We start from the raw sequence: 12,861 nt of genomic DNA on the forward strand, positions 1-12,861 counted from the left end.
AGGTCTTACCAGCTGATTGCCACAAACCATGCACTTCAGCCACACTGGTGAGCAAGGGAGCCTGGAGAACATGGTTAAACATGCTTATCTAAGAGAACCTGGAGGTTACACACCAAAGATCAGAGACCTGAGTGAGACACAGCCAGGCTGCTTCGGATAAAGCATGGCATTTCGGGTTTCTTATCTTTTAAAGGCAAGAAGATACATTTGGTCATTTGTGTATTTAGCTCAGATTCTCAAATTGATTATGTATCTTCTTTTGCTTTTTTAATTAATAAAAGTATTCACAGTAGTTCAAGGTGTTAAAGTAACCAGAACAGGCCCCAAATGGAGTTGCTCATACTAAGCCCCAAACAGCAAACCACAATGTAACTGCATTTCTATGCCTGGCTCTGCCAGAGAGGGAGGGCCTCAATCAGACAGTCAGCACCAGGCCCCTCGGCACCAGTTCTGTGACTAGGGCTTCCCTTTGTGCCACAGGAAGAAAGAAACCCTGCTTCAGCCCATCAGCAATGCCCGGAGGAATGCCCTTGATCCTGCTCAGTTAACTCTGTGCAACTCGGAGCTCCTTCCTCTTTGCTGGAAGGGATGCTGCCCGATTCATGAATCAGGGAATAAAAGCCTGCTAGATCAGCCAGTGGTTTGTGGAAAATTTTCTCTTAATAAAGTTTAGGATTAATGGTTAAGTTTACAGGATTTAGAAAGGGCTTTATTTGTATCTTTGTTTTTTAATTTGTTTACAGAAGGAAACCTAGCATGACAGAAAACTTGGCCAATGGAGAAAAGAAAAGATTATCTGTGGACCCACCACCCTATGGCAATGACCAATATAATTTCTGTAAATTAAAAAAAATATAAGTATGGACAGCCATTGGGGAAATGGTGGCAGAAGCCATGAGAATGAAGGCTGGAGCTGGCGTGGAGGGGGAGACGGAAGTTGGGTGCCAACTTCTGGGTGTCGTTGCTTGGAGGCCGGAAGATTTGGAGGGGACAGAGTAGGAGGTTTGAGCCCAAAGCTCTTAAAGGTATAATTCAATTCTCTGCAGCTTCAGAGGAGGTTAATAGTCTAACCCCCAAGTTTTTATTTTCCAGATTTTGGAAAGTAAGTCATCAGGTTCTCTGCACGGATGGCTGTCTGGTGGACCGGACATTAGAATGGAAGAGATCGTAGGCTTACTCTGCAGATACACATACTGAAGTCCACACTCACCCTCACCACAGCTAGCAAGACTGGCCTGCATAATCCAAAATTCAGTTCAAGCAGTGGGAAGCAAGCAGTGACAGGCTCGTATGAGTCCGCCCTCTGGGGCCCCATGGAGGATAGAGCCCCCTGGTTTCGACCTGCACTCACTTGGCTACTTTTTCCTCCAAAGGCAACAACATGGACCCATTCATGACTCAAGGATTTAATTCCTTTAGAGAAGCCATTTTCCAACCAGTCCTCATCCTTGCAGCTTTCAGATTCTATAAGCCTGGTTGGGGGAAACTTTCTCCTCTTCATTCTGATTGCCAAGAATGCACAGGCAAGACCAGCTTTACCTGCATGTGCACCACAGTTTAATCAAAGAACCTGGCATGATGTTAACCTCTGAAGGGGAGAAGGTCACGCACTCTTTGTCATGCCTCGATTAAAGCTGAGTTTTTAAAACTATGGGCTATCTATAGCACAGTGAGATTAATTTAATAGGTGGCAACCAGCATTAAAAATAGATAAATAACAGAAGAGAAAATGATCAGGTGCAATACAGATCCTTTGTGAAATTTTCCTTCAGGTATATGTGTATGTGTGGGTGCTGGACCCTGTGTGTGGCTAAAATGGTTCTCAGCAAGATTCCAAGGGATGTACTGTTCTAACTATATTTTTATTAACTCATCATATTTAACCTTAATTTTATGCCAATTTCAAAAACAATTCAGTGAAGTTTTTTTAACGCCATGAAAATTGACGCAAACAAGCAAATATATCTCATCTGCTCTTGTGTCCTAGTGATACCTTCAACTGTTATGCTCATTCTTCAAAATGATGAGTATCACAACTGAATATTTTCATGAAAACAGGTTTAATCTTGGTAAGCAATCATGAAATGTGAAATAAATAAGTGACTAAGACTCTAGAGGCAGTTTTTTCAAAGATCGTCTACTCTAAGATTTATGGGTAAGCAAATTATAATTTTTACCCCCAAATCTTTCTTCTATCCACTCATTCATCATTAACTAAATTCATCTGCTTAGTGAAAGGCACATATTGTTTGACGGGACCTCATTAGATGGGACAAAGTGACAGGGACAACAAAAAGTAAAGGCTGCAGAATGACTGCGAAGCCAGGCACAGTCACTAAAACTTCCCAGGCCCATGGGGCGTGCTAACTGATGGCCACACCCCGAGGCTGTGGCTGACCCCTGGGTGTGGAGAACAGCATTGGTTAAGATGCTGGCAAAGCAAGTCCGGAGGGCCATGGGAAGGACTTCAGCACATGAATGGGTGGGTTAGATTTCTTTGATTATTCGTGCAGTGTTTTGGTCCTGCCTCATTTGAAACCGAATTTTTTGAAATATGGGCTAGCTACAGTACAAAGATATTAATCCAATGGGTGGTAATAGGCACTTAAAAAAAAAATGAAACAGTGGAGCAGAAAAGTCAGGGTGCATCCAGGTGTCAAGACCAGGAAAAATCCCACTGGGACAGGGACTTTGTGAAAGTCTTCTTTCAGTGTGTGTGTTTGAGAGTGTGTGCTGGGTTCTTATGCACATGGCCTGTCTTCCTGCGGATCAAGTAAAAAACACTTGATACCACTACTCTCAAGGATGAGGGGGTACAGGCACATATCTAGTTCCTGCTGTGTGTTCATCTTCTGACAATGCCTCAGCAAAAAGCTAAGAAAAGGCTCTAGGGAAAGGTTTTTCATGGGTCTGACGATGGAGCTGGGCTGTAGGTGAAGTAGGGACGGCTCACGTGCTGGCCCTGCCCTGGCACCTCCCCTCAGCCACTCAGTAGGCCTGTCACAGTGATAGTTACCGCAGGCACTGCGTCACTCTGGCAGATGAGGGACAGCGGGCAGGGGTGGCCCCTCCGCTGGTCAGCAGCGCAGCTGGAGTCGGAGCCTCTACCTGGTGCTGGCTGATGACCTGTCCGAGGGGTTCTTCCTCCTCTTGACACTTACAGTCCATCTAACTCTCCCACAGCTATGTTAAGTGGCTCTCAGATGTTTGACTGCAATGCTACCCACATGAAGGAGGTGCCCGTCATTGTCAAGGCCGTGTCACTATCCTGTCATGGTGCTTGCCTGCTCTGTGCCTGGAGCTGTTCTCATCGTGTTATATTTGTCTTTTTCTGTGGAGCAATATATATCCTTCCAATGAGTAATGTAAGTACACACTCTATGTAATCCAGTCTGTTAGAAAAAAAAAACCCTATGGTTTTATTAATTCACTACCATTGATTTCACAATCGCTAATGGGTATAATCTTGTTTGGTATTATTCTCTAGCTTGTGTCTACTAAGAGGCAAAATACTTGTAAGGAATTGGATCAGGAAGCATTGAGTGTGTGCACACCAGCATTATTTCCTTAAGTGAAGGCCGGTCCCACGGTGTGAGGGGGCTGGCGGCGCCACAGTGCAGCCTGGCAGTTCTCACCGGTGGGCGGTCTGGCACCTGGCCGCAGAGGCGGCCGGCTAGTTAGGGACTACAGAGGGCCTTCGTGTTCACCGTCTCACACAGTTTTCACAACAACGTGGCATTTTATGCATTATCATCCCCACTTTGAATGGAAGCCAAAAGGTTCAGAGAAGGGGAGTGACCTGCTCAAGGTCTTTCAAGTGTATCAGGAATGAGGACTTCTCACCCAACACTGTGGTTCTTTCTTTTCTTTTTATAGTTTATGTCTCTTTTTCTGGTGGCGAAAGCAACATGCATTCCTTATTTGAAAATACTAAAAGGTATAAAAATTACCTGTCTGCTCTTCTTGATGATACTTCTTTTAACATTTTTGGGCATTCAGGGTGTTCTTTATTTTTGCTTTTATAAAAAGAGGATTGCCTTAGGTAACCCATACAGAGAAGGGCAAAGCAGCGACCTCTTCAAGGGGAGGGTGTCCCCGACCAAGGCCTTCCTTCCCACTGCTGATGGTCAGTTACCAGCCAGGCCCTCCTCCTCTTCTTCCTGTTCTTGAAAATACTTGAAAGCTCCATGCAGTGAGCGTGGTGATGGTGGGGCTTGGTAGGAAAGATTCACTGAGCCAGACTCAGAAGTGTTGGGACATCATAGGTTCAAAATAGAAAAAAAAAAAAATTACTAACTGAAACTACTAACACTAAGGAGAGAAAGAAGGTTGTGGGTACGGGCTGGAGAAGGAGAGGGAAAGTGGGAAGGAAAGACAGAGTGAGGCGAAGTAAGGAGGGGGAGGCAGGGGGAGCACACGCTTCCAAGAGGAGCCGGTGGCTTCTGGGATGCTCACAGCCCTAGCACGCAGCCCAGTCTGGACCTGAGCCCACAGCTCCAGGTTCGGGGACCTGTGACCCTGTAATTCAACTCCTGTCACCTTGAGCTATGAAGGCCTTATTTACATTATTTTGTTTATGCTTAAAATTTCTTATATGTCATGTTGCTTTTTGATGTAAACAGACTCCTGGTTGGGGCTCAGTAATCTTTTTGTTATACAGATATATTTTACCCATGTATTTTGTATATATTTATAATACACATAAATAAATGGAATTGACATAATCAAGCAACCAGTAAATTAATGCTTAGTAATGTCTCCTTGTGGAAGATTTACAGGTTACTATTCAATGTGTAAATAGTAGTAAAAATAATAATAGTTACACAGGCAAAAGAGACTAAGTAGGTTATCTAGACATTCTGACACACATTTACCTGTATAAAGGAATGTGTTGGAGTGGCCTCCCACCACCACATCCACGCCCTTCACTTTCTGAGCAATCAGTTTATCCACTTCAAAACCAGAGTGTCCCAGGGCAATGATTTTGTTCACATTTAGAGTTTTTAGCTTATCTACTTCAGGTTGCAATGCAGTGATTTCATCTTCAAATATTAAATTCTCTCCTAAGGAACAAAATAAATAAAATGGACACTTATTAACAGTAATTTTTATTAGACTACTTATTATACATATTAATATGCCAAGTAAAAACTTAATCTACTAAAGCTCTTAAATTACTAAGACCAAAGCATAGCTATAAATACAAAATCTTTAAAAAGCCAATAAAAATTCACATCCATATCCTCAGTTACCTTCACTTAATGTTGCATCAGTTTAAGGTTGTATATGATACTATATTGCTCTAATTCAATCTCAAACTATGAGGGGGCTTCAGACCTGGAAGCCTATGTCTTTCTTAAAATGTGTTTTTATACTTAGACTCCCATTATGTCAATGCAAAAAATGCCTGAGCGCATAAGCATGATGTACTGTCTGTAGCTCAAGTAGTTATGCTGTACACAGTAAATGTATACAGTGCTGTATGTCTATTATATCTCAACAAAATGGGGGAAAAAAGATTGGTAACTCTCTTTGTTTGCACATTTAGGACAATCAGTCTTCAAGCTTAAAAACATCCTTGAATGCCAATCCGCACATGCCAGCTGACAACTCCGCCTTGTTCACTTGATGAGGTCAGCACTGGAGCGTCACTGAGCTCTGCATCAGCAGGGGGCTCATCCAATTGCTGGCCCTGGGGGTCTGCGTGTTCTCCATGGATGCTTAGTCCCCCTGTGTAGTGGGAATGGATCGCCTGATGGCACAGGCTGGCGAGCACAGGTGTGACTGCACAGCCCGGCTCTTCTGTGCGCTGCCAGCGTGTGCTGCCTGGTACCACGGGACGGCCATTTCTCCCTCTGTCTCTGGCGTCAAACCTCAGCCAACTTTAAGGTCTCACGGCTTTCAGGGGCTTGGAGGTGACAGCAAACGTAGACACATGTGCTGCCCTGGTGGCATGTCCCACAGTCTGACCCTGAGGTGATCTGGACACCTCTAAGCTGAATTTCTAAGAACCACCCCTGAAATGAAAATGCCAAAACATGAATGCCATCTCAGGATGCACTCCCCAACCCTAGAAATCTGCCAACTCCAGTGTGAAAAGTCTACATCTCCACAAGGAGCAACAAGACTCAGAAACACACCCCTGCGTTTAGGATCTTAACACTAGTCAACTCAACGTGGGCGAATTAGCACAGAAGATAATGAGCACGGCTGATGGCGAGGCCAGGGAAGCCCCAGGCCGAGGGCCTGAAAATGAGCAGCTCGCAGATGTGCTGTGCTGGACTGGCAGCGTTGTCAGTAAGTCACAGGCAACAGACAAAAATCAGGAGTTGTAACAACTCTTGCCTCCACCGTGCTGGCTGGTCAGCCCAAGGGGCCCCAGGCTCCCGGGTCACCCTCAGAGCCATGTCACCTTCTCCATGAGCTTCTCCCGGAAGCTCCCTTTAAGCTGACAAGATGCCCTGGCCCCCACGCCACACTCTCCACTCCCACCTCCTGCGTAACTGTTCTCCATGGCGCTTACCACCTTGGGACACACCAAATATTTCACTCATTTGTTTGTTCTCCCACTACACATGTAAGCTCAGGTGGTCATATCCCTGGTGCCTAGAACAGTGCCTGATGCAGAGGCAGGCACTCAGGGGAAGGAATAGATGAATGTTGAGACCTTTATGGGATGCTACCATTCCCTGCTTATTTTGGCCAGCAAGAGGGAGCAAAAAGTTCAGAAAAAATGCTCTAAGGACAAAGAAATAGATCCTCTGACACATCAGAAACCTCTTGGGGTCAGTTGTCACTTCTAGTTAGTGCGCATGGGATGTATTTCAAGATATCCTCAGGGGGGTCACAGGAATTTCATTATATAGCTAAAATAAATTAAATGTGCTAGAAATACCAGTTCTCCCAGTGGGCACCGGGGCCAGGGCCGAAGGAATGGGCCTGGATTTGGGGCCAGAGGCCTGCAGGAAGAACCAATGCTGGTCTGCGGGGCCTGTGGGTCTGGGGGAAGCCAGCATCCTCAGAAGCCCTGTGCCCCGCCTATCTCCTGCTGTGGTCCCCACACTGTGCAGCCATTCTCTCCCGGGAGCTGCTGGCAGGAGCACCCTCATTCAGATCCCATTTCTATTAGGACTCAGTAAAGGACTAATACGGGGTGAGGTCAGAGCCGCCATCTCTCCACCAACACCTCCCTCCGCCACTGCTGACTATTTAAGAAAGGATAACGCTCTTCTCCAGGTCATGCCTGAATGCTCTGTCGGGCATTCAGGAGGCCCTACACCCAGCTGCCCAGCCTTCCCTATGTGGAACCTGCGGTCTGGGCTGGACTGAACTCTCTGCTTGTTTCTGCCAGTGACTCCACACTTCCCTGATCCTCTGTATGCATTCCGGCAGCTTTTGCTGAGAACTTCCCATATGCTGGGACTGAGCAGAACACGGAGCGGAGTGAGGGCGGTAGGTCCCTGCCTGCCTGGAGCTTGCGACTCTGCCCCGGCTGCTGACGTGCCCTTGCCCCGGGATGCTGCATGTGGCCCAGGAGGGGCCAGGAAGGCTCTTCACCAAGTTACCTGGCCCCAGGTGAGGCCATCACTCCTTCCACTCACCCTCCCACCCCCACACCTCCCCTGCTCCCTGACTTTGTTTAAGACTCTTTTATGACATTTAATTACATCCTATCTTAAAGGGGCTCACAAGCCAGTTGACAGATGTAAATTATGAAGATCTGTAATCATTCAATCACTGAGCAAGTCCTGACCCAGAGATCCTGAGCTGGCCTACTGGGTCATAGGTGCTCATGGAGATGAGGGGCAGCTCTGCCGTCACGCTGCTCGGGCCAGCGCCAGAAGCTCCCAGCAGGGGCCAGGGCCCAGGGGCGCTGGGGTCCCACAGCATGAGCAGCCAACCCCACGGGGCCAGCAAGGGCAGCAGCACCTGGGCCGCAGCCACCCAGCCCGGCCCACACTGGAGGCTGCATTGGAGGTCACACGGCTTTGCTCTGCCATCTCCTGCTCCTCTTTATAGAAAAGCCCCAGTAGCCCCAAAGCTGCCACACTGCTTCGCCCCAGGAAGGTCTGGTCACCAGAGCCGCCCGGCCTGCAGCAGGAGGGCCAGGGTGCCAGTCGGGCCGGGCAGGGGGAGGGCGGCTGGGGGCTGTTGGTCGGTCCCTGTGGTGGGACCACATCTCGCCCTTTCCATCAGAAGGGCGCCTCTAAAACACCAGCAACCCGCTGCCTCCACAGCCACCCTCCGGCTCTGCAATGACCTCAACAGTAACTGCTGGCTGTGGGTCGTACTGTGTACAGAGGTGGCCCCCCTGCCACCTGCAGTGCCCGACTGCCTCCACGGCCTGGACGGGGGAGCCCGGAGCCTGTGCCCACCTTCAGCCGGCAGCAGGCAGCACCCTCAGGGCCGGAGCCCTGCTGCTTGGGAGCAAGGGCAGCTGACGTTTTGTGCCTTCCAGCGGCCCAGACCTGGCTTACTAATAAGTGTGTTACTTTTCTAATTGTCAAATAATTATATGTCCTTCATCAGTGAATTCTTCATAAAAAACCCTTGTTTCTGGATAACATTACATCCTAATTTCCCTTTTTTTTCAAATATGGGAAGAAAATTAATGGCGATAATTTAGGAAAAAGATCATTTTTGTTCTCACTACCAAAGTGTTTTGGTAAGTGTTCCTGTAAAAGTGACTCAAAAATGTTGCTTGAATGGCCTTAAGATTGTATATGTAGGTATGTATATATATAGGTATCTGTCATATGATCGATATCTATTATTATATATATATATTTATTATCTATCTATCTATCTATCTATCTATCTATCTATCTGTATCTATTAGGATATAGATATGATAAGACCATATGTCTATTTCCCAGAGAGCCAGATACAACAAAGTCATTAAAAACAAGAGATAAAAAACAAAAAGGGAGAAAGAAGAGTTAACTAGTCATGGGATGATCATACTAGGAGAGGAAAGATAGGGTGAACTGAGGTGCAGCCCCAGCCCTGGGCTCCCCGGCTCCACGGCAAGCAGGGCGGGGTGCTAGGCCGCTCTCATTGTTGGGTAAGTGACCCTGGACTGTCCAGCACTGGTATAAAAGGCCTTCCTGCCGGTTTTGGAAGCACTAAATTAAACAAAGATACGGTTTATGTCAACAAAGAAGTGATTAACCGGAAGAGTGGAGGCCTTGATGAAGTGACAGAGAACACAGTGGGGCCACCAGACTGGTTTCATAAAGGTCATCCTAAGTACACCGTTTGCCCAATACCACATGTTGTTCCTACTTTTTACTGGCAGTTCAAAAAAAAATGATGCCAATTCTGACTTAGTGCATCTATTTTCAAACAATGAGTGCTAGAAAAGTAGAAAATACCTGGTTTTGAGAGAAAAGGGGTCTCTTTCGAAGTGTATCCAACAATGCCCACAACTTCCTCACCGACAGGAATGATTTTATATGGTAAATAAAGTCCTGATATTCGAGATGCTAGCGACCCCTTTGCTTTAATATTTGCACTCAGAATTGGAAATCTGGCTTCTTTGAGGAGTGGATCGATCAGTCCTTCTACACCGTTATCAAATTCATGATTTCCCAGCGCCTAGTAGAAAGGGAAAGGAGAAAAAGATTCAGGTACTCTGGAATTCCTAATAAAGTATGCCTTAGAGAATATTACATCAGCCCAGTGGCTCCCAAACCCGACAGGACCCTAGGAGGCTGGCTGCACGACCACTGTCCTTGCGCCCAGAGATCTCGGTGGCCCTGCGGTTGGCCCCAAGGACATGCAGATCATCAGGCTGGTTGGACAGCTGCTCCAGCTCCCACACCTACCGAAGACGACGTCAATGTGCGTGAGTCGCCCGGAGAGCTGCTGTCCTGCCACACCCGGGTCTGGGGCAGGTTTGAGAGTCTGCAGTTACTGTGCTCTCTCCAGACTTTTTAGGTCCTGTTTTCTCTCATAAGCCCACATTTCAATCTGCTAACCCAATCACTCAAACCACCACCCGCCAGGAGAACCATTAGAATCAACAGGACTCCAGCAAAAGGCGACCGGAAATGTACAGCTGGTGGAGACCTAGAGGAGGGCTCACCTCATGTCTGGGTGTCCTTGGTCACCGGTCCCTCCCATTCCCACAGTCATTTGCCCCCGGACCCTGGGGTCCTCTAGTTCTTCTTGGAAAATGAAGATTCCCAGACACAAGCAGGAGATAGTTTCTCCCGCATTTCACAGTGAGACGCTGGCTTCCTCCTTCTGTCGGCGCTGGGTTTTGTCCCCAGCGGTTTCACATCCTGAAAAGCCTTCCACCCTTTCTGCACTGGCTGCCTGGAATGTGCACACCTCCTCTAGGCACCTACCTCAGGCTCTGGCTGCCAAGGTGGTTTTGCAAACTTTGTACCTAAGTCTGAGTTTCAAACTTCCTAAATACTGCATGCTGTCTGGTTTCACTTTGTGGGCCATTTGGGAAAAGACCTGCAAGTGCTGGCTAGTGACCCCTCACAGTCCCTCCTGGCACTCTGTACATGTCTGAAGGGGCCCTGACCCTGAGCACTGGGGCCTGCTGCCCCCGCAGCCCCTCACACAGGCACCCCCCAAGCATCTGTGGCTCCAAAGACTGCATATGGTATGCGTTTCCCCCCATCTGCATGTATCTATTCATTTTTACCTGTTTCTCTGACCTAATTACTTCCCACTTGAAGGCTGACTTGGTCTTTTTAATTTTAATTTTGGTATCATTAATGTCTGATTATATGAGCAACATTATGGTTACTAGACTCCCCCTATTACCAAGTCCCCACCACATACCCCATTTTAGTCACTGTCCATCAATGTAGTAAGATGCCATAGAGTCGCTATTGTCTTCTCTGTGTTGTACTGCCTTCCCCATGCAACTCCCCCCTACATTATGTGTGCTAATTGTAATGCCCCTTTTTCCCCCTTATCCCCTCCTTCCCACCATCCACCCCAGTCCCTTTCCCTTTAGTAACTGTGAGTCCACTCTTGGGTTCTGTGAGTCTGCTGCTGTTTTGTTCCTTCAGTTTTTGCTTTGTTCTTATACTCCACAGATGAGTGAAATCATTTGGTACTTGTCTTTCTTCACCTGGTTTATTTCACTGAGCATAATACCCTCTAGATCCATCCATGTTTTGCAAATGGTAGGATTTGTTTTCTTCTTATGGCTGAATAACATCCCATTGTGTATATGTATCACATCTTCTTTATCCATTCATATACTGATGGACACTTAGGTTGCTTCCATTTCTTGGCTACTGTAAACAGTGCTGCGATAAACATAGGGGTGCATCTGTCTTTTTAAAACTGAGCTGCTGTATTCTTAGGGTAAATTCCTAGAAGTGGAATTACTGGGTCAAATGCTTTTTCTATTTTGAGCTTTTTGAGGAACCTCCATACTGCTTTCCACAATGGTTGAACTAATTCACATTCCCACCAGTAGTGTAGGAGGGTTCCCCTTTCTCTGCATCCTCACCAGCATTTGTTGTTGTCTTTTGGATGTTGGCCATCCTAACTGGTGTGAGGTGATATCTCATTGTGGTTTTGATTTGCATTTCTCTGATAACTAGTGATGTGGAACATCTTTTCATGTGTCTGTTGGCCATCTGAATTTCTTCTTTGGAGAACTGTCTGTTCAGCTCCTTTGCCCACTTTTTAATTGGATTATTTGCTTTTCGTTTGTTGAGGTGCATGAGCTCTTTATATATTTTGGATGTCAACTCTTTATCGGATCTGTCATTTATGAATATATTCTCCCATACTGTAGGATGCCTTTTTGTTCTATTGGTAATGTCCTATTCAGCTTGATACAGTCCTACTTGTTCATTTTTGCTTTTGTTTCCCTTGCCCAGGGAGATATGTTCATGAAGAAGTTGTTCATGTTTATGTCCAAGAGATTTTTGCCTATGTTTTTTTCTAAGAGTTTTATGGCTTCATGACTTGCATTCAGGTCTTTGATCCATTTCGAATTAACTTTTGTGTGTGGGGTTAGACAATAATCCAGTTTCATTCTCTTGCATGTAGCTGTCCAGTTTTGCCAACACCAGCTGTTGAAGAGGCTGTCATTTCCCCTTGGTATATCCATGGCTTCTTTATTGTATATTAATTGACCATATATGTTTGGGTTAATATCTGGACTCTTTATTCTGTTCCACTGGTCTATGGATCTGTTCTTGTGCCAGTACCACATTGTCTTGATTACTGTGGCTTTGTAGTAGAGCTTGACGTTGGGAAGCGAGATCCCCTCTGCTTAACTCTTCCTTCTCAGGATTGCTTTGGCTATTCGGGGTCTTTGGTGGTTCCACATGAATTTTAGAACTATTTGTTCCAGTTCATTGAAGAATGCTGTTGGTATTTTGATAGGGATTGCATTGAATATGTAGATTGCATTAGGCAGGATGGCCATTTTGACAATATTAATTATTCCTAGCCAAGAGCGTGGGAATGAGTTTCCATTTGTTAGTGTCCTCTTTAATTTATCTTAAGAGTGTCTTGCTGACCTGGTCTTAAAGGTCCTCCCAGTCTTGGGCACTTGTCTTTTCTCTTGTATTCTTGGGACATCATGGTTTCTTTCTCTGGTGAAGTAAGTCTTCCTCCTGAGCTTACAATAACTATCTTAACTGTAAGGTTGTTTACTTTTAAAGGAATGCTTCTACAGTTTATCATGAAAGATTATGCAATATGTTGGCCACATTATACTTTACAACAGTGTTATATTGTTAGCATTTGGCAATAGCTGAAGTGACTCTTTTTTAATGTGTTCTCCCCTACTTGCTTGTGACACCCTGAAAGTGGTGACATTGGTTGTCTTTTCATCTCTCTGCCTGTGGGGAGAGGAGGTCTGATCTGGGGGTT

General features: G+C 46.1%; 1 protein-coding gene across 1 annotated transcript in view; it reads right to left on the minus strand.

Moving 5' to 3' along the window:
* NT5E (5'-nucleotidase ecto) overlaps window positions 1-12,861 on the minus strand; it is a 57,552-nt gene that overhangs the window by 20,612 nt on the left and 24,079 nt on the right. Inside the window, exons 2-3 of the mRNA XM_073219335.1 lie at window positions 9,375-9,597; window positions 4,875-5,063 (exon numbers count right to left, since the gene is read on the minus strand). Coding sequence (XP_073075436.1) covers window positions 4,875-5,063; window positions 9,375-9,597 — 412 coding nt within the window. The remainder of the gene's footprint in view (window positions 1-4,874; window positions 5,064-9,374; window positions 9,598-12,861) is intronic.

This window comes from Manis javanica, chromosome 13 (assembly GCF_040802235.1).
Source record: "Manis javanica isolate MJ-LG chromosome 13, MJ_LKY, whole genome shotgun sequence".
NCBI lineage: Eukaryota > Metazoa > Chordata > Mammalia > Pholidota > Manidae > Manis > Manis javanica.